Genomic DNA, 23,301 nt, shown 5'->3' with positions numbered 1-23,301 from the left:
AGAAGAGCAAATGTTGTTCCTATCTTCAAAAAGGGGAAGACGGTGGACCCAGGCAACTATAGGCCGGTGAGTCTGACTTCTATACCAGGAAAGATCTTTGAACAAATTATTAAACAACATGTATGTCAGTACCTGGATAAGAATTAAGTGATTAAACAGAGTCAGCATGGGTTTGTAACTAATAAGTCATGTCAGACTAACTTAATTTCCTTCTATGATGGAATCACTGATTGGGTGGACCAGGGAAATGCTGTAGATATAGTATATCTTGACTTCAGCAAAGCATTTGACAAAGTATCTCACACAATCCTTATTGAAAAAATGACTAGGTATGGAATGGACAAGGCAACTATTAGGTGGATTCCTAACTGGCTTAGTGATCGGACCCAAAGAGTGGTCATAAATGGCTGCACATCCAGATGTCTCAAGTGGGGTACCACAGGGCTCTGTTCTGGGCCCTGTATTGTTCAACATCTTTATCAACGATTTAGATGAAGGAATTGAGGGTAAACTGATTAAATTTGCTGATGACACAAAGCTAGGAGGGATAGCTAATACTAGAGAAGAGAGGATTCAAAAAGATATAAATAAACTGGAGCAGTGGGCAGCAACTAACAGAATGGTTTTTAACAAGGAAAAATGCAAAGTACTACATCTGGGAAATAAAAATGAAAAAAGCATATACAGAATGGGAGGAATAGGGCTAAGCAATAGCACATGTGAAAAAGACATGGGTATACTAATAGATCACAGACTGAATATGAGTCAACAGTGTGATGCAGCAGCAAAAAAGGCAAATGCAATTCTAGGATATTTTAACAGAAGCATACAGTCTAGATCACGTGAAGTCATTATTGCCCTCTACTCCTCTTTGGTCAGACCTCAACTGTGTCCAGTATTGGGCACCACATTTTAAAAAAGACATCAACAAACTGGAGCAAGTTCAGAAAAGAGCGACCAGAATGGTGACCGGTCTGCAAACCCTGTCTTATGAGGAAAGGTTGCAGGATTTGGGAATGTTTAGCTTGCAAAAGAGAAGACTGAGAGGAGACTTAATCGCTGTCTACAAATATCTCAAGGGCTGTCACATTGTAGAAGGATCATCTTTATTCTCATTTGCACAAGGAAAGACTAGAAGCAATGGGATGAAACTGAATGGGAGGAGACACAGATTAGATATTAGAAAAAACTTTTTGACAGAGTGATCAATGAGTGGAACAGGCTGCCACGAGAAGTGGTGAGTTCTCCTTCAATGGAAGTCTTCAAACAGAGGCTGGACAGACATCTGCCTGGGATGATTTAGCGAATCCTGCTTTGAGCAGGGGGTTGGACAAGATGGCCCAGGAGGTCCCTTCCAACTCTTCGATTCTATACTAATGTGTGACCAACTTTACGCCAGGTATATGCCGTTTATACATTCCTGTGCATTGTTTTTTGGGGTTTTTTTTGCTGCACTTTTTTAGGGGGATTCCACCTGGTAAAGATTTCATGTGCGTATATCCTAAGGCTAATGTCATATGCAGCGCTTATGCATCAGTTTTATTTAACAGTATCAGCAAAACCTATGAGATTTCAGAAATCTTATTGACATGTGTTCTGCCTTCTTCCACGTATGACGCTGTGTGGATTCCAGCATACGGCTAAACCCTTCATCCACTCCCAGTAAAAAGACTGTATGGGTGCTTAAGTCTATGTTTAGTGAGATGATGATGAACTTAGTAACGGAGAACAATAATGGTAGATGATAACAGATGATATAGGGGATGAGAGCGGATGATATAGTGGATGAGATCAGTGAACACAATGGTGGATGATATCGGGTAAAAACTACAAAGAAATAGCACAGTATATCAGTACTGGCAGATAACAAAACAGCAGCAGTAATACAGGGTGCTATTACATCAGTAACAGGAGTATTACAGAGGTTGCACAATACAACACATAATGCAGTTAAGAGGGATATCTAAGCAAACTTAGGCTGCAGCATTGCACTACCTAAACAGTTATGCATCTATCTAACATGCAGTGCAAAGCGCATTACAACTAGCTGGAAAATACATTGCACAATATGCCTTTCTCATAAGACACTGCACGGTGGCTGCATGATGGCTAGCCAGGACAGATGCATTGCACAAACACAAAACTGTATTAAACCCTCACCGGAATCCGCTTGACAGAAGCAGTGAGTTGCAGGGAGCAGGAACATGTGACTCCGGGAGAAAATGGCTACAACTTCTCTAGCCCTGGGGAACTGAAGGGGCAGTTCTAAACAGAACAAACTCTTAAAGCGAGAGGTTCCTAAATCCAGGAACAGGCAAGAAAAAAAAGGGGAACAACTAATGACATCTAATGGTCATAGCTGGTATAGCACTTATGAAATTACTTGCACATAAATGGGAAGAACAACATGCATGTTTGTTTTTTTCCTAAGAGAATTTGAGAACGTGTGCATTTTTTAAATCAGCAGCATTTCAGTTGTTACACAAACACAACTGCATTCTACATAGTGTTTTTTAAGCGTTTTGGTGAATAAAACTAACTTTACAGTATTCATGCGGTCAGAACAGGGACAGGAAAAACCCGCTGCCAAACAGCTCTGAAGGTGGCTTTTCTTCCAAGTATCAATGTGTATGGGGGCCTCAAGGGACTGAGGAAAGGACCAGCACTAAAACAAAAAACACAAACAGTGCTTTATTACAGATTTTCAATTCTGTCGTAAATATTTTTTTTGCTTCTAATTATTTATACACACAAATAGGCAGAGACCTGTCAATCCAGGGCAGAAGGTGGGGAGAAGCCACCAGGGACCCACCTGTCCCACTAGTTTACGGCGTGGCTCGGTCACTGGTGATTCTTAGGGTATGTGCATACGTTGCAGATTCATCTGCGGATCTGCAGCAGTTTTCCAGGGGATGTACAGTACCATGTTATCCAATGGAACACAAAAGCCGCTGGGCACATGCTGTGGAAAAATCCGAGCGGAAACGTAGCGGTTTATTTTCCGCAGCATGTCAATTCTTTGTGCGGATTCCGCAGCGTTTTTACACCTATTCCATTATAGGAATCTGCAGGTGTAAAAACGCAGGCGAAATCCACAGGTAAAATGCAGGCATTTTGACCTGCGGATTCCGCGTGGAAAAATCCGCAGACGAATCCGCAACATGTGCACATACCCTTAAAAGTTTGCTTTTCTCTGAAAAACTGCAGCATAGGAGTTAAACCTACATGGCTGAGATCACACAGCCAGGGTCTGATACATGCGGCTGTGAATTAGGCATGTATCAGCTGTCAGGTTCACTTTACAGGATGTTTTTTTTTTCTTCATCATAAATACCTTTTTCATTTATTTCGATCTGCAAATTAGTAATATTCTTCAGAGTTGGGTCACGTGATCTTATGGTGGCCTGCTTGCTTTTACATGCCACTAACTGCTCATGTGCTGCTGTAATGTGGGACTCATAGCAGAACATAGGGAAATAGAATCCAGGATGAGATTAGGAATCCAGAAGCTGATCTGCAGAGCTGCACACCATGTATGACAGTAGTGCACAGGGTGACAGGCAATCAGGTGGAGGTTCAGGGATATGGAAAAAAAAAAAAAAAAAAAAAAAACCCACTTGGAGCCTTTCTTTAACCAGTTCAAGACTAGGTCATTTATCCCAGCTCCTGACCAGGAACATTAGGTTTTTTTCAAACGTGTTTAAAAGAGCTGGGTTTTTTTTCCATTCAGATATTAACCCCTTCATCCACTAGCCTGTTTTCAGCTTCATGACCAGGCCAAACTATACAATTCTCAAGTGTCACTTTATGGGACAATAACTCTGGAACACTCCAATGGATCTCACTAAAGGGCCTGTCACACTAAGCGATATCGCTATAACTTGTGACGTTATAGCGATATTGCTAGCGATATCGCTGTGTCTGATACTTACCTACGACCGGCTCCCCCGCTGGTTATCGCTGATCGCGCGAGAACGTCCAGGACTGTTTCTCGTCGTCAGCTTCCTGCGGCGCGACGAGCCGGGAGGGAGGACGCAGGATCCCCTAGTGTGACAGGTAAGTAGCGACCCCCGTCTCCAGCAATGTCGCTGGTGAGATCTGCCTGTGTGGCAGCTCACTAGCGACCACTTAGCGATGCAGCAGCGATCCTGACAGCGTCATATCGCTGGTGCATCGCTAAGTGTGACAGTACCTTAATTCTGACACCTGCTTTTTTTTCTCATGCCATATTGTACTTCATGATTGTGGTAAAAAAAATTTTGAGATGACTTGCGTTCATTTGTGGAAAAACGGAAATTTGGTGAAAAGTTTGAAAATTTCCCAATTTTCAAACTTTAAATTCTTAGGCTGGGCTCACATTACGTTTAGGCAGTCCGTTAGACGGACTGCGTTACATCACGGCATAACACGGTGTAATGCAGTCTGTTATCCCCCATTGTCGGGCGCATCACGACGCATGCCGTAAAGCAGCACACGTTCGCAATGAGGCTCTGTCACCGCTAGCGCAGATAAAGCATCTGCGCTAGCGGTACAGCATTAACACCATAACTATGCGTTGAACGGTCTGCATAACGCAATGTGAACCTGGCCTTATGCCTTTAGATCAGTTATGTTATACAAAATACACTGCTTCAAAAAATAAAGGGAACATTAAATTACCATATCCTAGATATCACTAAATGAAATATTCCAGATGCAAAACTTTATTACCTAGGGCAGTGATGACGAACCTTTCTGAGGCAGTGCCCAAACTGCAACCTAAACCCCAATTATTTATGACAAAGTGCCAACACGTGCCAAATGCCCCATCATGATCCCCTTCATGTAGAAATATTCCCCATCATGATCCCCTTCTTGTAGTAATATGCCCCATCATGATCCCATTCATGCAGAAATATGCCACATCATGATCCCCTTCATGCAGAAATATGCCCCATGATGATCCCCTTCATGCAGAAATATGCCCCATCATGATCCCATTCATGCAGAAATATGCCACATCATGATCCCCATCATAGAATCGTAGAGTTGGAAGGAACCTCCTGGGCCATCTGGTCCAACCCCCTGCTCAAAGCAGGATTCGCTAAATCATCCCAGTCAGATGACATGTAGAAATATGCCCCATCACGATCCCATTCATGCAGAAATATGCCACATCATGATCCCATTCATGTAGAAATTACCCATTCCACCTCCATAATTTCCTCTTCCCCATCATTGCCCTCTCACCATCATTGACACACACACACCAGCCACACTCCTCTCCACGTGCCGGCAGCTTCCTTCCTCTCACACATTGAGCGACACGGCCGGATGACATTCAGCAACACTTAATGTGTGAGGCCGGAAGCTGCAGTCCGGAACAAGAATGAGGCGAGGTCGCGTGCCACATGAGAGGGCTCTGCGTGCCCTCTCTAGCATACGTGCCAAAGGTTCGCCATCAGTGACCTAGGGGAACGTGTCGAGAATAATAAATTAATGTAAATCAAAATTAATATCCCATCGATGTCCGGATTTGGAAAGACACGCAAAATCAAAGTGGATAATCAAATTACAGGCTGACCCAACTTCAGCAGATATGCTTCAAGAAAAGGAAATGATGCTCAGTAGTGTGTGTGGCCTCCATGTGCCTGTATGACCTCCTTAGAACATCTGAACATATTCCTGATGAAACAGTGGATGTTCTCCTGAGGGATCTCCTCCAAGATCTGGATTAAAGCATCAGTCAACTCCTGGACAGTGTGTGTGGTACAACGTGGCATTGGTGTATGGAATGAGAAATGATGTCCCGGATGTTCTCGATTGGATTCGGGTCTGATGAACAAGGAAGCCAGGTCCATAGCATCAATTCCTACCACACAGTTTGTATATAGCAAAGCATCACACACTGGCTGACTGCACACAACACACACTGCATACAGCACTTATACTGCATGTATATGGCACACAGTCCTACCACACTGCTTGTATGCTGCCCTCACACACTACTTGTATAAGTAACAGCACTCACAAGCTGCTTGTATACTGCACACAGTCCTGACAACACTGGTCATACACTGCACACAGCACAGCACCCACATTGCTTCTATAAGTAACAGCACTAACCCACTGCGTGTATACAGCACAACTCACATCGCTCATATACTGCACACAGTCCTGACACTGGTCGTACACCACAGCAAGCACTCACCTACTGGGCATAAACAGCACTCACAGACTGCTCGTACAAAAGAGTACTTTTGATTCTTTACATACAATTTTTTCCTCAAACTGAGTGGTGCACAGAAAAGCTCAGAGTGGAGGACTTGTTTGATACAGACTGACTTTTTACAGACACTGATAGGTTATGTTCACACCAGCAGTATTTTGTAGATTTCATATCAGTGTTTGTAAACCAAATCCAGGAATGGGTTAAAAATGCAGAATTTGTGAATGTGTGGCCTTAAATATTAGGAGCACTGGAAAAACCTGCCTTTATCCTTTGAACAAGTTTTGCTCCTGTTCCCATTCTGATGAGAGCTTATCCTACTTTAGGTACTAAATAACAGATTGCTTAAAAGTTGTTTTTTTTTCAACGTCACTTGGTGACAACAATACCAAGATCTTTCATGTAGGATCATGATCCTTCCTAGATAAAACATCTAAGCAAAGCGCCCCAACCCACCAAGTTTTTAAATATACACTACTAAACTGCACTTTGTGGTCAGATACTCATGACAACAGATCACCACAAAAGAATAAAAACACAGAACTTGTGCGGGGCAGAAAATTGGAAACATATCCAGTTTTCTCTCTTGCACGTTCCAATACCCCACTATACTACCAAGATGTCACTATTGCCTCTATTTTAATGACTAATAAAGTAGTAAGAAGTAAAACTTTTTTTTAACCGAAGCTGGATCCCTTCTATGTGCCCTTTGCTTTTATGTCTGGCAAAGACAAGATCCCGTGGATTCCAAATGGGGAATTACTAAGTGTGAGCTAAAAAATCTTTTTTTCACTTTGTTGGGGCAAATCTATACATTGCTATAGGGAGGGAGCTGAATAGAAGTGTCAGTATCTGTTAACCCTTCATAAAAAAAAAACCCTTATTACATCCATTAAAAAAGGGTGTACTACTAGCCAAAGAAATAAATCAGGGAGTTCGTATTTTGGGTAGGGCCACATTTAATTGTCTGAAAACCTTTTCTGATACATAATGGGACTGTGACGCTAAAGAGATGACAGATGGAGCTGTGTGAACCACATGCAGACAACACCCTGGAGGGTTGAGGATGGTTTATTAAGCTTGCACAGAGCAGTACTCTATATACACGTCACAGAGTAGACAATTTATTTCTTGCCGGACTCCTCTTCCTTTGAGAGCGTCTTCACTATCTCCTCTTTCTTGGCCTGAAGTCTTTCCTCACGGCGTTTCCTTGCCTCCTTTGTCTTTGATCTGCGAGCTTCTGCCTGGTCACTATAAAAGAAAAAGTAACGATTAAACTATGCGGTAATGATTAACACTACAAAAAAATGAGTATAGACATGATCTATGTGGTCATTAAAGCTTAGGGCACCCCATATAGATTAGATGTCTGCCAGCTGAATGCTCATTTAGCTGATAGTATGTGACCAAGTGAGTGCAGAAAAAGTTACTGCCAAACAGTTTTGCCAGTGGCTTAAAAACAGCCTGTCAGCTCAGAATGACTGTTCAAACCAAGTAACAGGCAGTCAGTGCACCCATGGCGTGGTCATTGTTTTCCCCTTTAGCTCTGGCTTCATGTAGCCAGAGAAGGGCATAGATAGATGAAAACAAGCAGGTGGGAAGGTGCACTTAATGTTTGGCCACAACAAGGGTGCATCAAGCACCTGTACTTATTCTCAACAGTCTTTGTGCAAACAGATTCACCACTCCCCCCCAATCTTTCAGGGGGTAAGTCGGAAGGACCCTATACTGATCAGCCAGTCAGCCAACATTAATGGATTCAGATGAATATATGTCTGTGGGGGCCTTCACACATTTTTTACGGTTAGAGTGCAGACCGTGATAGACTTTCGACAGGTTTCTTGATCCAAGCATGACAGCCTCATGTCTATGAGGCTGTCAAGTTTGGGTCAAAAGACACGGCTGCACAGTTATTCATGGATGATCCATGCCACAACACTCCAGCTAAACAGGCTGTTTTTCCCTTTACCCCAAAGCTTGACTTTAGGGCACATTCACACTTGTCACAGTATTTGTAAGCTAAAAATCTGTAAGTACAATAGAAACACAGGCACAACTTCAGCATTTTTCATCCATGCCTGGTTTTGGCTTACAAATACTGAATGTGGCCTTAGAATGAAGAACACTTATTTTCTTGCCCTACATTTTATAAAGAGAGTCCACAGGAGATACCCCTTGAAATTACTTTTAGATGTTACATTGAAGACAGTAATTTGCAGTACAAATCACTAAGATCATCATCTAAATGACTTTTGCCTTGATTTTCAAACAGCTATTTTTTCCCCACACTTATGCAAAAAATGCAAGTTTTTACCATTTTATGACAAGTCACTTTTAAAGCAAATAGAAAATTGGGCATGGTTGGGCACATGTGCAAAGTTTAAGAACTTGCAATTTTGCACTGCTGTTAGTGGGAGGGTGGTGTAAAAACCCATCTCCAGACAGGAGCGTTCTAACCAGAAGATGCATTTGGATCACAAAGGCAAAGCATCCTCAAGAAAAATTTCCAAAAAACAAAAAAAAACAACCACTGTTAATGAGCATCTCCCCTCTTACAGTCCAGTAATCATTTCTAGTTTGTGAAGCAGATACTTACGCCAACATCTTCTTACGAGCCTTGTCTGCCTTCAGTTTGTGGATGTGCTCCATGAGAATACGCTTGTTCTTAAACACGTTACCCTTGACCTTCAAGTACAAGCTGTGGTACCTGTTAAACAAAACCTTCCATTAAATCAATGTTACAATCACCTTGGGGGTGATACATATGTATTAGCAATTTTGGTATAGCAGATAATATCAAAACCTGTGCATTTCTCCCCCATACAGAAGTGATTAGACAAGGTGAACATTCGTATTCCTAACGTGGAATATTACAATCCATTTACAATCTAGCTGCAATACGTTGTGAATTAGTAAAAGTGCCGACGAATGCATAATAATTTAATCGGGTATCTAGCAAAGCATTCACACACAAAGAATTTGATTAGACAAGGTGAAAACTTATTACTCATCAAAATCCCTATAGTGAATCTCTAACAGGCAGTATAAACAATATGGCTAGTCTTGATGAATAGGGCATGACATCCATATGGATCCCAACAGGTGAATCATTGCTGGAAATTTATGGCACATTCAGCTAAAATGAAAGTCCGTAACCTCTAGTTTTAGATTTATACAGGAAATGTTTAATGTGAACAACCCCAAAAGATGAACCCAGTAACCAGGGCTGTGGAGTCGGTGAGCCAAACTATTGACTCCTTAATATCCATGACCCCGACTAACTCCCCAGCACTGCCTCACTACTGAGCAGGGACAAAGTGCAGCAGATTCATCTAAACTGAAAGGCCGTATCCTTACATCAGGGAACAGAACAGACATTTATAAGACAAGTCATAAGTTTCCCAAATTCATATGGAAACATTTACAACATATCCTGCACCCAATGTATTATATGTTTTAGGAGTGAGACCATTTTATACCAGCTCCACCAAAATGAACAGATTCCACAGCCCAGCCAGTCACAAAAACCCCATATTTATGCGAGAGGCTCATTGGTGAAGTCTGATCCGCCATGTATCTTTAGTAGTAAATAGCTTAACAAGACTTTTTTTTATTACGTGCATTGATTTGAATGGCTTTATAAAGAACATAAGGCTTAAAAGGTGTATTCCCATCGCCAAGATCCTATCTCAATATGTAGTAGGTGTGGTAATATTAGCAAATACCTTCAACTAGAAATGTAGTTTCTGATTGTCTTTTTTACTCATGAGCAGGCATTGAAGGACCTTAAGTGTGGATGGTTACGACCACTAGCTAACTGTCGCTATGTCACTGATCAGGGAATTAGAGAAGGTGCGCACTTAGCAAGGTAGGTTGGTGCTGGCTGAACAGGACTAAGTTCAACTACGTATTGAGAAACAGCCACACAGAGGAATGCAAAATGTGCAAAATTTTATTTATAGCAGTCAAAAAGACGATTCTGAATATGGAAAGCAAGCAACATCTTGACCCAATCCGGAGTCTCTTTCAAGCATTGCTATTGTCGTACGCAACCAGGGGTAAGTGCTGGGGAATTCCTTCAATGCTATTGGATCGTGTGGCTTGTTGCCAGGGGGCTGGGTTCCCCGTAGTGTGGTCTATGTATCGGTGGTCGTAACCATGTATGCCTGAAGTCCTGCAATGCCTGCACATGAAGACCTAGAGAATCAGAAAAGCTATACTACACTTCTAATTAGAGGTACTTGCTAATGCTACTACAACATATATGGATAGGGACTTGGAGATGGGAATATCTTTTTAACTCCTTGAAAAGTTTGCCAGTTTTCTGGCATAAAAGTCCTTTGAAATGTTTTAAAATTTCTGCACAACCCAATCTTGGAAGAAAGTTTGAGCCTCGGCATTTTTTATACCAGTGTCAGTGATCAAAGTGAGGTGCAATGAAGTCATCACAATTTGTGACACAAAATTAGTTAAATTAGCCCAGAAATGTACGCCGCTGGCTGCTGAGCTAACATTTCTGGCCGAGGACTTATGAATTTGGTGCACCTTACTCTAGCACAACTTTCATTAACCCCTTAATGACTGGAGCTTTCGTCGGTTTTGAGTTTTTGCTCCACTTCTTTCCAGAGCCGTAAGTTTTTTATTTTTCCCATCAATATGGCCATGTGAGGGCTTATTTTTTGCGGGACGAGTTGTTCTTTTGAACGACACCATTGGTTTTACCATGTTGTGTACTCGAAAACTGGAAAAAAATTCCAAGTGCTGTGAAACTGCAAAAAAAAAAAAGAAAAAAAAGTGCAATCCCACACTTGTTTTTTTGCTAGGTTCACTAAATGCTAAAACTAACCTGCCATTAAGATTCTCCAGGTCATTACAAGTTCATGGACACCAGACATGTCTTGGTTTTTTATCTAAGCTATAAAAATTTCAAAGCTTGCTTTAATAAAAAAAACAAAAAAAAAAAAAAAAAAAAAAAACACGCCTTTTCCGAGACTCGTAGTGTCTCCATTTTTGTGATCTTGGGTTGGGTGAGCTTACTTTTTGCGTGCCGAGCTAACTTTTTTTTTTTTTTAATTATACCACTTGTTCAGATCTAATTTTTTGATAGCCCGTTATTGCATGTTAATGCAATGTCGCAGAGACAAAAAAAACGTAATTGTTGTGTTTTCTGGCTACGCCGTTTAGCGATCAGGTTAATCCTTTTTTTTTTATTCATAGAACGGGCGATTCTGAACGCGGCGATACCAAATATGTGTATGTTTTATTTTAATTGTTTTATTTTGAATGGGGCAAAAGGGGGTGATTTGAACTTGTTTTTTGTTTGCTTTTCCATATTTTTTAAAAGTTTTTTTTTTTTTTTTTTTACTTTTCGTATGCTTCAATAGCCTCCATGGGAGGCTAGAAGCAGCCACTACTCAATTGCCTCTGCTACACAGAGGTGATGCACAGATCACCTCTATGTAGCAGAATGACAGCATTGCTATGAGCGCTGACCACAGGGTGGCGCTCAGCAATCCGTCAACAACTATAAAGGTCTCGAGGACACCTCTGGTTGTTATGATAATGCACCGTTGACCCCCAATCACTGACGGGGATCAGCGTTGCGCGAATTTCCGGCCGCGCTTGTTACATGCCGGTCTCAGCCTTTGACAGCGGCATTTAACTATAGTTAATAGGCGTGGGCGGATCACAATTCCGCTCGCGCCTATTGCGGGCACATGTCAGTTGTTGAAAACAGCCGACATGTCCAGGCTTTGATGCAGCCTCACTGCTGGAGCCCTCATCAAAGCGGGGGATGCTGACGTACTATGCCGTCAACGGGCAGAAAGGGGTAAAAGCTGGAGTACAAAAAGCCATTCTTAATGAACCAAGGCCATAGCGTAACAAAGCAAAAGTCAAAGCTTTTATTTGTGGACGTCTGGTGACCCAAAATCAAATGGGAAAAGAAGCTGATATTTTGATTAAAAGGCGAGTTTATATGGGGCAAAAATTAAGGCAGAAAACCTTTATCAAATAGACTTACATATGCCTGTCAATTTTCTTGGACTCACGATAACGACGAAGCAGACGACGAAGAATTCTCATCCTCCTCATCCAACACAACTTCTCGGGCATACGAGCATTAGCGGTACCCTTTCGCTTACCTGTAAGAAAATCAGATAATTTTGTTATCCGGAAAGTTGTACCAACAATGACTGATAGCAGTATCAAGGGAACTTGACAGCTGAAATCATACATTCTGCATCTGATACACATTACTCCTGGATTGGGCAGCATGTATAAAACGCTTAAATGCTGCAGTGTTTTAGGAAAAACATTGCCAGGGACTGAGCCTCCACGAGAAACTAGCCTCTTGTGCACCCTTGTTCCCCACAGTTGCACCCTGCTGCCACCAACTGGTCTCTTACATGCACGTGTATTGAGAGACCTGTTACACCAGGGCAGCGGTGGGGAGAAACTGCCAAAACCCGCCTGACTAATCTCCCCTGCATCTTTTAAACTATGCCTTCCTGCTGTGTTTTCAGAGAATGCATGCTGCCCATGGACAGGTTCCCCTTTCAAGTTGAGCACAAATCACCATTAACCCCTTAAGGACCAAGCCACTTTGTAGGTTAATGACCAGGCCTTAATTTTGAAATCTGACCACTGTCACTTTATGTGGTTATAACTCTGGATCGCTTCAACGGATCCCACTGATTGAGTGTTTTTTTGTGACATATTGTACTTTATGATAGTGGTAAAATTTCTTCAAAATTATTTGTGAAAAAAAAAAAAAGTAAAGTTTGGCAAAAATGTTGACAAATTCTCAATTTTCAAACTTAATGCTCTGATTTAGGGGCATAAAAATTATGTCACAAAATAGTTAAGTGACATTTCCCACATGTCTGCATCAGCACAATTTTTGAAAACTTTGGAAAAGTAAGGGTTAAAATTTGACCAGCAATTTTTAATTTTTCCAACAAAATTTACAAGACCATTTTTTTTGTAGGGCCTCACATTTGAAGTCACTTTGAGGCGTGTACAAGACAATACCCAAAAGTGTCACCATTCTAAAAACTGCACCCCTCAAGGTGCTCAAAACCACATTAAAAAAATGTATTAACCTTTCAGGTGCTTCACAAGAATTAAAGCAATGTGCAGGGAAAAAAAATGAACATGTAACTTTTTTCCCAAAAATTTACTTGGGCATTATTTTTTATTTTGTCAAGGATATCAGGAAAAAATGAATTACAATACTTGTCCAATTTCTCCTGTGTACACCAATACCCCATGTGTGGAGGAAAGACCACTCTTTAGGCGCACGGCAGGGCTCGGAAGGGAAGGAGCATCATTTGAGGTTTTGAACATAAAATTGGATGGAAAAGAGAGCGGACGCCATGTCACGTTTGGAGAGCCCCTGATGTGCCTAAACAGTGGAAACCTCCCATAAGTGACCCCATTTTGTAAACTAGACCTCCTCCCCCAAGGAACTTATCTAGATATGTGGTGAGCATCTTGAACCACCAGGTGCTCTACAGAATTTTACAACAGAAAATAAAATTTAGAAGAAAAAAAAAAATAAAAAACTTTCCCACATTTTTTTAGCCCCACATTTTTTACTCGAGGGTAACAGGAGAGAATGGACCCCAGAATTTGTTGTGCAAATTCTACCGAGTATGCAAATACCCTATTGTGTGGGTGAAAACTACTTTTGAGGCACAACGCAAAGCTCACAAAGGAAGGAGCTTCATATTATAGTGCAGACTTTACTATTATGGTTTTAAGGGTGCCGTGACCCACTGGAAGAGGCCCTGATGTGCCAGAACAGTAGAACGCCCCATTTTACAAACTACACTTCTCAATTAATTTAGGGGTGTAATGAGCATACTGATATTAAAGGAGTGTCACAGAATTTTATATCATTGGGCGGTGAAGAAAAAAAAAAAAATTACATTCTTACCACAAAAATTTTGATCTAGCCCCAGATTTAACCCCTTGATGACTGCCAGTACATCTGTTAACTGATCTGAGATGAGAATAGCATCCCCTTACAGGTGACAATCCAGCATCTGTCAAGCTGTACACTATAGCTGACAACTTGCTGCATCGGCCACAATCAATGCTGTCACCGTACATATCTGTTTAACCCCTTACATGCTGCTGTTAATGACTATCATAAATGTTTATTAGAGTGTGGCTTCTCCCGCTTCATCCCCATCAGCACCCCGAGATCATGATCGTGTGGTCCTGAAGTTTGCCATGGCAATCCACAAGCAAATAGTGGCCCTAGTCTGCCGGCTATAGTAACCTGTTCAAAAGTCATTGACATTTAGGTGGTAAAAATCAACTTTTTCATTCCTATCGTGCCACTTTATAAATTCCTGAAAAGCACCTAAAGGGTTAATAAGCTACCTGACAGCAGTTTTCAGTATGTCAGGTGTTTTTAAAATGGTATCACGTTTGGATAGGTCCCTCAAAAAATATTGTAAATTTTCATGAAAAATTACTGCTACATTTTTAAACCTCCTAAAATGCTAACAAAATAAAACAATTTACAAATGTGATCAACATCACCACAATTTTTTTTTTTTTAATTTTCTTTTTTACCTAGTCACTTTATGGGACTCAACTTTTTTCACTTTGATTGAAGTTAAAATGCATTGCAATGCATTATACCTATACTGAAAGCTTCTGACACCATGTTCTGAGCGAGGTCTCAAGAGGCTTTCTGTAGCTTGAAGACCCCAAGTCACCATGGCAACAATCGGACCCAGCAACATCACGGGGACTCCGATCTGAAGGCAGAGGGAGCTCCCGTCCCTCTACCTCCCTCCTGAATGCTGCAATCGCAGCAATTAAGGGTTTAACAGCCAGGGGTGACAGACACCGCTCCTGGCTGCTAGTGCAGATGCTCAACTGCTGAACTAATCAGGCAGGATGTGCTGATATTTCAGCATCTCCTGCACGATCATGCTGTGATCGGTCAGTCAGACTGATCACAGCGATCTGGGTGCGGGGACCGACAGCAAGGGTCCCTGCACCTCTTATCTGTCACAGAGCCATCGGCACTGAACTGTCACTGTGTTTACACGCAGTGATCGTTTAACCCCTTAAGGACCGGGGTTATTTTCATTTTTGCGCTTGTTTTTCGCTCCCTTTCTTCCCAGAGCCATAACTTTTTTATTTTTCCGTCAATATGGCCATGTGAGGGCTTATTTTTTGCGGAACAAGTTGTACTTTTGAACAACACCATTGATTTTACCATGTCGTGTGCTACAAAACGGGAAAAAAAATTCCATATGCAGTGAAATTGCAAAAAAAAAAAAAAAAGGAATCCCACACTTGTTTTTTTGCTTGGCTTTTTTGCTAGGATCACTAAATGCTAAAACTGACCTGCCATTGCGATTCGCCAGGTCATTACGAGTTCATAGACACCAAACATGTCTAGGTTCTTTTTTTATCTAAGTGGTGAAAAAAATATCCAAAGTTTGCTTAAAAAAAAAAAAAAAAAAAAAACACAACACCATTTTCCGAGACCCATAGCGTCTCCATTTTTCGTGATCTGGGGTCGAGTGAGGGCTTATTTTTTTTCGTGCCGAGCTGACATTTTTAATGATACCACTTTTATGCAGACACGTTCTTTTGATCGCCCGTTATTGCATTTTAATGCATTGTCACAGATAAAAAAAAAACGTAATTCTGGGGTTTTGATTTTTTTATCTTGCTATGCTGTTTAGCGATCAGGTTAATGCTTTTTTTTTTTTTTTTTTTTTTTTTTATTGATAGACCGGGCGATTCTGAACGCGGCGATACCAAATGTGTATGTGTAATTTTTTTTATTGTTTTATTCTGAAAAGGGCAAAAGGGGGGGGCGATTTGAACGTTTAAATTTTTTTTTCATATTTTTTTTTAATTTTGTTATGCTTCAATAGCATCCATGGGAGGCTAGAAGCATGCCATACTTGATCAGCTCTGCTACATATAGGCGATGAGCAGATCGCCTATATGTAGCAGAATTACTGCATAGCTATGAGCGCCGACCACCGGGTGGCGATCATAGCAAAGCGGCATCAACAATCAGAGGTCTCCAAGAGACCTCTGGTTGTTATGCCAACGCATCACTGACCCCCGATCAAGTGACGGGGGTCAGCGATGACCTCATTTCCGGCCCGGCGGCTGGAAGCACCGGTTAAACGCTGCTGTCAGCGGCGTTTAACGGGTTAATAGGTGCAGGTGGATCGCGATTCCACCTGCGCCTATTGCGGGCACATGTCAGCTGTTCAAAACAGCTGACATGTCCCGGCTTTGATACGGGCTCAGCGCCGGAGTCCTCATTAAAGCAGGGGAGTAGTCCAATTACTGACACTGTCCGTCATTGGACATTAACCCCTTCACCCCCAAGGGTGGTTTGCACGTTCATGACCGGGCCAATTGTTACAATTCTGACCACTGTACCTTTATGAGGTCATAACTCTGGAACGCTTCCCTGGATCCCGGTGATTCTGACATTGTTTTCTCGTGACATATTGTACTTCATGTTAGTGGTAAAATTTCATTCAAATAACTTGCATTTATTTGTGAAAAAAACGGAAATTTGGCAAAAATTTTGAAAATTTCGCAATTTTCCAACTTTGAATTTTTATGCCCTTAAATCACAGAGATACGGCACACAAAAAACTTGATAACTAACATTTCCCACATGTTTACTTTACATCAGCACAATTTTGGAACCAAAATTTTTTTTTTTGTTAGGAAGTTAAAAGGGTTAAAAGTTGACCAGCGATTTCTCATTTTTACAACACCATTTTATTTTTAGGACCACATCACATTTGAAGCCACTTTGAGGGGTCTATATGATAGAAAATACCCAAAAGTGACACCATTCTAAAAACTGCACCCCTTAAGGTGCTCAAAACCACATTCAAGAAGTTTATTAACCCATTAGGTGCGTCACAGGAATTTTTTTTGATTATTTAAAAAGAAATGAACATCTAACTTTTTTTCACTAAAAAAATACTTCAGGTTCAATTTTTTTTATTTTACCAAGGGTAACAGGAGAAATTGGACTGCAAAAGTTATTGTGCAATTTGTCCCGAGTACGCCGATACCTGATTTGTGGGGGGGGGGGGGGGGGGGGGGGGAACGACTGTTTCGGCGCATGGCAGAGCTCAGAATGGAAAGAGCGCCGTTTGACTTTTGCAATGCAAAATTGGCTGGATCGGACGCCATGTCACGTTTGGAGAGTCCCTGATGTACCTAAACAGTGGAAACCCCCTACAAGTGACCCCATTTTGGAAACTAGACCCCCCCAAGGAACTTATCTAGATATGTGGTGAGAACTTTGAACCCACAAAGGCTTTACAGAAGTTTATAACGTACAGCGGTACAATTAAAAAAATCATTTTTTTTCCACAAAAATGATCTTTTCACCCTCAATTCTTATTTTTCCAAGGGTAACAGCACCCTAAAAGTTATTGTGCAATTTGTCCTGAGTACGCTGATACCCCACATTGGGGGTAAACCACTATTTGGGCGCATGGCAGAGCTCGGAAGGGAAGCAGCGCCATTTGACGTTTTTGGCTGGAATTGAGATCGGACACCATGTCGCGATTGGAAAACCCCTGATGTACCTAAACAGTGGAAACCCCCCACAAATGACACCATTTTGTAAACTAGACCCCCCAAGGAACTTATCTAGATGTGTGGTGAGCACTTTGAACCCCCCAGTGCTTCACAGAAGTTTATAACGCCCGGGCGTGAAAATAAAAAATTCGTATTTTTTCCACAAACATGATCTTTTAGTCACCATTTTTTTTATTTTCCCAAGGGTAACAGGAGAAATTGAACCCCAAAAGTTGTTATCCAATTTGTCCTGAGTACGCTGACACCCCATATGTGGGAGAAAACTACTGTATGGACACACGTCGGGGCTCGGAAGGGAAGCAGTGACGTTTTGGAATGCAGACTTTGATGGAATGGTCTGCGGGTGTCATGTGCGTTTGGAGAGCCCCTGATGTACCTAAACCAGGGTTCCCCAACTCCAGTCCTCAAGGCCCACCAACAGATCATGTTTTCAGGATTTCCTTAGTATTGCTCAGGTGATAACAGCATCACCTGAGCAATACTAAGGAAATCCTGAAAACATGATCTGTTGGTGGGCCTTGAGGACTGGAGTTGGGGAACCCTGACCTAAACTATTGAAACTCCCCACAAGTGACCCCGTTTTGGACACTAGACCCCCCCACGGAACTTATCTAGATGTGTGGTGAGCACTTTGAACCCCCAAGTGCTTCACAGAAGTTTATAACGCTCGGACGTGAAAATAAAAAAATCATTTTTTTCCACAAAAATGGTATTTTTGCCCCCAATTTTTTATTTTCCTAACGGTAACAGGAGAAATTGGACCCCAAAAAGTGTTTTGCAATTTGTCCTGAGTAGGCCGATACCCTACATGTGGGGGTAAAACACTGTTTGGGCGCATGGCAGAGCTTGGAAGGGAAGGAGCACCATATGACTTTTTCAACTCAGAATTGGCTGGAATTGAGATCAGACGCAATGTTGCATTTGGAGAGCCCCTGATGTGCCCAAACAGTGGAAACCCCCAATTCTAACTCCAACCCGAACCCCAACACACCCCTAACCCTAATCTCAGCCCTAGCCCTAACCCTAGCCCTAAAGGAAAAATGGAAATAAATACATTTTTTTTATTTTATTATTTTTCCCTAACTAAGGGGGTGATAACGGGGGGGTTTGATTTACTATTTATGGCAGTTTTTATGTTTAGCAGCTGTCGCACGCTAAAAGACGCTTTTTATTGTTAAAATAGTTTTTGCATCACCACATATTGAGAGCTATAATTTTTCCGTATTTTGACCCACCGAGTCATGTGAGGTCTTATTTTTTGCGGGACGAGTTGACGTTTTTATCGGTACCATTTTCGGGCACGTGACATTTTTTGATAGCTTTTTATTCCGATTTTTGGGACGCAGAATGAACAAAAACCAGAGTTTCATGAATTTCTTTTGGGGGGGTGCGTTTACACCGTTCCGCGTGCGGTAAAATTGATAAAGCGGTTTTATTCTTTGGGTCAGTACGGTTACAGCGATACCTCATTTAGGTCGTTTTTTATGTTTTGTCGGTTTTATGCAATGAAAACTATTTTATATAAAAAATAATTATTTTTGCATCGCTTTATTCTGCGAGCTATAACTTTTTTATTTTTTCGCTGATGATGCTGTGTGGCGGCTCGTTTTTTGCGGGACAAGATGACGTTTTCAGCGGTACCATGGATATTTATATGCGTCTTTTTGATCGCGCGTTATTACACTTTTTGTTTGGCGGTATGTTAAATCATTTTTTGCTTCGTTTTTTATTTTTATTTTTTAAGGGGTTCGCTAAAGGGGTTAACTAATGGGACAGTTTTATAGGGCAGGTCGTTACGGACGCGGCGATACCTAATATGTGTACTTTTATTGTTTTTTTTTTTTAATTATTTTCAAAAAATGAATTTATTGGGGAATATTTTTTTTTTTTTACTAATTTATTTGGCGATTTTTTTAAATTTATTTTTACACTTTTTTTAAATTTTTTTTTACTTTATTACATAGTCCCAGGTGGGACATCACTGTCCTGTGACAGATCGCTGATCTGTCACATCACAGATCACTGTGACAGATCAGCGATCTGTCACAGGCAGTGCTGAAGGCTTCCTCATGCCTGCGCTTTGCAGGCACTGAGGAAGCCAGCTTCCTGCAGGCCCCCCGAAGGCCCCCGTCGCCATCTTGGATTCGGGGGCCTGGAGGAAAGGAGCCCCCCGCAGCAGCGCTGCACATTGCGCTGCCGTGGGGGGCTCAGGGAAGCACGGAGGGAGCCCCCTCCCTGCCGATGCTTCCCTTTAACGCCCGGTACACCGCGATCATGTTTGATCGCGGTGTGCAAGGGGTTAACGTGTCGGGGGCAGTCCGTGACCGCCCCTGACACATTGTGCCGGGTGTCAGCTGTGATAATCAGCTGACACCCGGCCGCAATCAGCGGCGCTCACCACGTGGGCGCCGCTAATCGCGGTAGACGTACTATCCCGTCCACGGTCATACGGGCCCGGGTACCGTGGACGGGATAGTACGTCGGATGTCAGGAAGGGGTTAAATGCATGACGGACAGTCTGCCCTGGCGCAGGAACTTGGACGTTAAGGGGTTAAAACAGGGTATAGCCACAGTCATGCATAGAGTTTTAAAAATAATCTAACATTTGAAAATTGTTTAAGCCAATAAACCTGTCTTGAAATACTCACCAATGCCCATATGTCTGCCCTTTCTACGTGCAAGTGTGTTCTTACGACAACGAGCACGAGAGTGGACGGTCACTGGTTTACGGATAATCAAACCATCTTTAACCAGCTTCCTGATTTGCTGACCTAGAAGGATAAGGAAAATCCAGGGTTAGGCAAACCTCACATATTAGGTATTATCACAAAAAGGAGTTTACCAGAGAAGACACTTACGGGAATTGGCATTGGCAATCTCGTTGGTTTCATTTGGATCCAGCCATACCTTTTTCTTGCCGCAGCGCAGCACGCTGGAGGCGAGCCTCTTCTGCAGTCTGAGCATACTACAAAAAGAAAAGAACGTTACTAAACATACAGCAGATTCACATGATCCTAAGGGGAAACTACTCATCCACATGCTTTTATCACATTTCCAGTCACCAGGTTTCAACCTAACCATTTGTTGCTTTGAAGACTTAGCACCAGAGGTGACTGGTATCCACTGTTCTAAATTTTATAAAAGAAGATATCTGCAGGCAAATATCTGTCCAGCTGCCAGTAAAAACATCTAGAAGTCAAAATCATGAAGTCATCAGGATATAACAAGTCAAAACTAACCACACACAAAAAAGCCATAAGAACATAGCTAGATTACTGGCTTATAAACCAGTGGGTCTCCCATCTGTGTGGCCAGGCTGATGCACAACTCCAGCTCTGGGGGTTATAGAGGACTGCATGTCCGAAGTCACTGGCATAGATCATCTATGCGTTAAGACGTACTCAGTTGAGCCAAATGATCTGGTGTATGGGGTGGGTGAAGTTGGGAGATGCCAGATGACTGAGTGTTCTCACATCTATGACCAGTTTTAGATAAAGAAGTCATGTCAACCCCATAGAGTAAAATGATGCTTTAGTCAAATGTGCATCTCCACTCAATTCACACAAGCTGTAGTACAAGCAGGTCGGACCCCTGTGATTACATCTGATCATTTATTCTGATCAGCAAAAACCAATTGTAATCTGATGGTAAAACACCAAAGAGCAGTGACCCTGGCTTCAGAAACAGAGGGGTTTCACACAAGCTAATGCCAAGTACATGAGGAATCACCATGGTGTCTGTCAGCATTACACAACGCTGCAATGTAGCCATTCGTAGAAATCCATGATCCACATCATGGACACAACTTGGGTTCCCACACTGCAGTCCCATTTATAACAGGTCATTTATTCAGGACTGAAGCCCCAGCCAAATATAAGTGGGGCTCATCCTTGTTAGAAGTCCTACGCCCCCCACAGAGAGTGGGAAAGGCTGTGTGAACACCGCAGATGGTCACTAGTGGACAGACCTTTGCTCTGTGGCTGGAGTCCCGCATAAGTGAGTACACCCTGGGTGCAATAGGCTCCGCTGACATGGAAGTAGGTGTTCCCTGTCTCCCTGGATGCATATCGGTGTAAATCCTCTCCGGACACAGCACGCACGGGCCTCCTCTGCACACGATGGCCGCTTATATACGTCCGGCGGCCACAGCCTGTCACATGTCAGCGGCCTGTACCGGGCGGGCCAAGCCACATGTAGTACGGTCAGCACCGGCTCCGGGCAGCAGCACAGGCCGCCTGTGAGTCGTGTCCATGCCCCCACTAGCCCACTACGTGTCCCACGACCACATTCTCTGCCCGTTTTCTCGGGCTCGCCGGCCCCTCACCTCATGGCGGCCGCTCAGCTTCAGCTCGGAAAGGAAAGGAAGTCGCTCGGTCACTACCATTATTACAAGGGGGTTATCCCACCGTGAATAAGGGAACTTGCTAAACTCAGTATGAAGCTACAGTGTTTTCGTAGCCCTGAAATAAAGTTAAAGCGACTATAATATTAAAGTATAACCAGTAGGGATAAAAATATATTTATAGTAACAAACCATAATGGTGAATTATTAGTAAAATAGCACCCCTATGTTAGAAAAAGTGGTTTAGTCTGAGAGACGCGCATGCGTATTTGGGCATCTGGTGCTCACAATCACGTGGGCGGAGGAATGAAAAGCTTAAAATGGCGACCTGGTGAGATGAGGTATAAAGGGCGGGGCTTGCGTGCTAAAAGGGAGGGGTTAGCGTGTGGCTGGCTGGCTGCTGCGTGTCTGTCTGTGCGAGTGTGCGGCCTCCTTGTCACGTGATCGCATATATTGCGTCAGGCCTAGTAACAGGCGTCATGAAACTCATTTTGGAAAAAAAAGTCTTTGTTGCCCATGGCAACTGCACAGCGCTCATTTTGTATTCCGCTGTTGAAATGAGGATGCTGCGATGTGATTGGTTGCTGTGGGCCACAAGGCGTTTTTCTGTTTGAGCATTTTTACAGCTCCGAATAAATTACTTTTTACTTGTATATGTGATGTATCACGAATAACCATGATATTTACTTGAATAGCGCCAGCATATAATGTTATATTCATCCATAATTAGCCATAGTACAAAACAGCCGGGAAGAGTTACCTGGAGCCTCCTCTTCATCACTGGACTGTATTGTCTGAAGTTCCCATAAAGTGACACGTGCTATAGAAAATAATTTCCCCATGATGCTATTGAATAACAGAGCTCACTGCCGGGAAGAGTTACTCCAGTCACATCTCTAAGAATAATAATTTTATTTCTATAGCGCCGACATATTCCGCAGCACTTTACATTTCAGAGGGGACTTGTACAGACAATAGACATTACAGCATAACAATAATCACATAGATCATAACAGATACCAAGAGGAAAGAGGGCCCTGCTTGCAAGCTTACATTCTATGAGGAAAAGGGGAGACACGAAAGGTGGGTGGTAACAATTGCTTTTATTGTTCGGACCAGCCATAGTGTA

General features: G+C 42.4%; 1 protein-coding gene across 1 annotated transcript; it reads right to left on the bottom strand.

Annotated features, from left to right (window-relative positions):
• Nucleotides 1-7,263: 7,263 nt before the first annotated feature.
• On the bottom strand, nucleotides 7,264-22,305 carry RPL19 (ribosomal protein L19). The gene is made up of 6 exons (XM_073572543.1): nucleotides 22,155-22,305; nucleotides 20,689-20,795; nucleotides 20,479-20,601; nucleotides 12,231-12,351; nucleotides 8,805-8,915; nucleotides 7,264-7,459 (listed from the first exon to the last, which is right to left on the bottom strand). The coding sequence occupies exons 1-6, from the start codon at nucleotides 22,157-22,159 to the stop codon at nucleotides 7,333-7,335; spliced, it is 594 nt and encodes a 197-aa protein (XP_073428644.1). The 5' UTR covers nucleotides 22,160-22,305; the 3' UTR covers nucleotides 7,264-7,332.
• Nucleotides 22,306-23,301: the final 996 nt, after the last annotated feature.

Source organism: Dendrobates tinctorius, unplaced genomic scaffold (genome assembly GCF_039654945.1).
Source record: "Dendrobates tinctorius isolate UK_male_01 unplaced genomic scaffold, ASM3965494v1 ptg000032l, whole genome shotgun sequence".
In the NCBI taxonomy this organism is placed as follows: Eukaryota; Metazoa; Chordata; class Amphibia; order Anura; family Dendrobatidae; genus Dendrobates; species Dendrobates tinctorius.
This window is presented reverse-complemented; position numbering and strand designations above follow the sequence as displayed.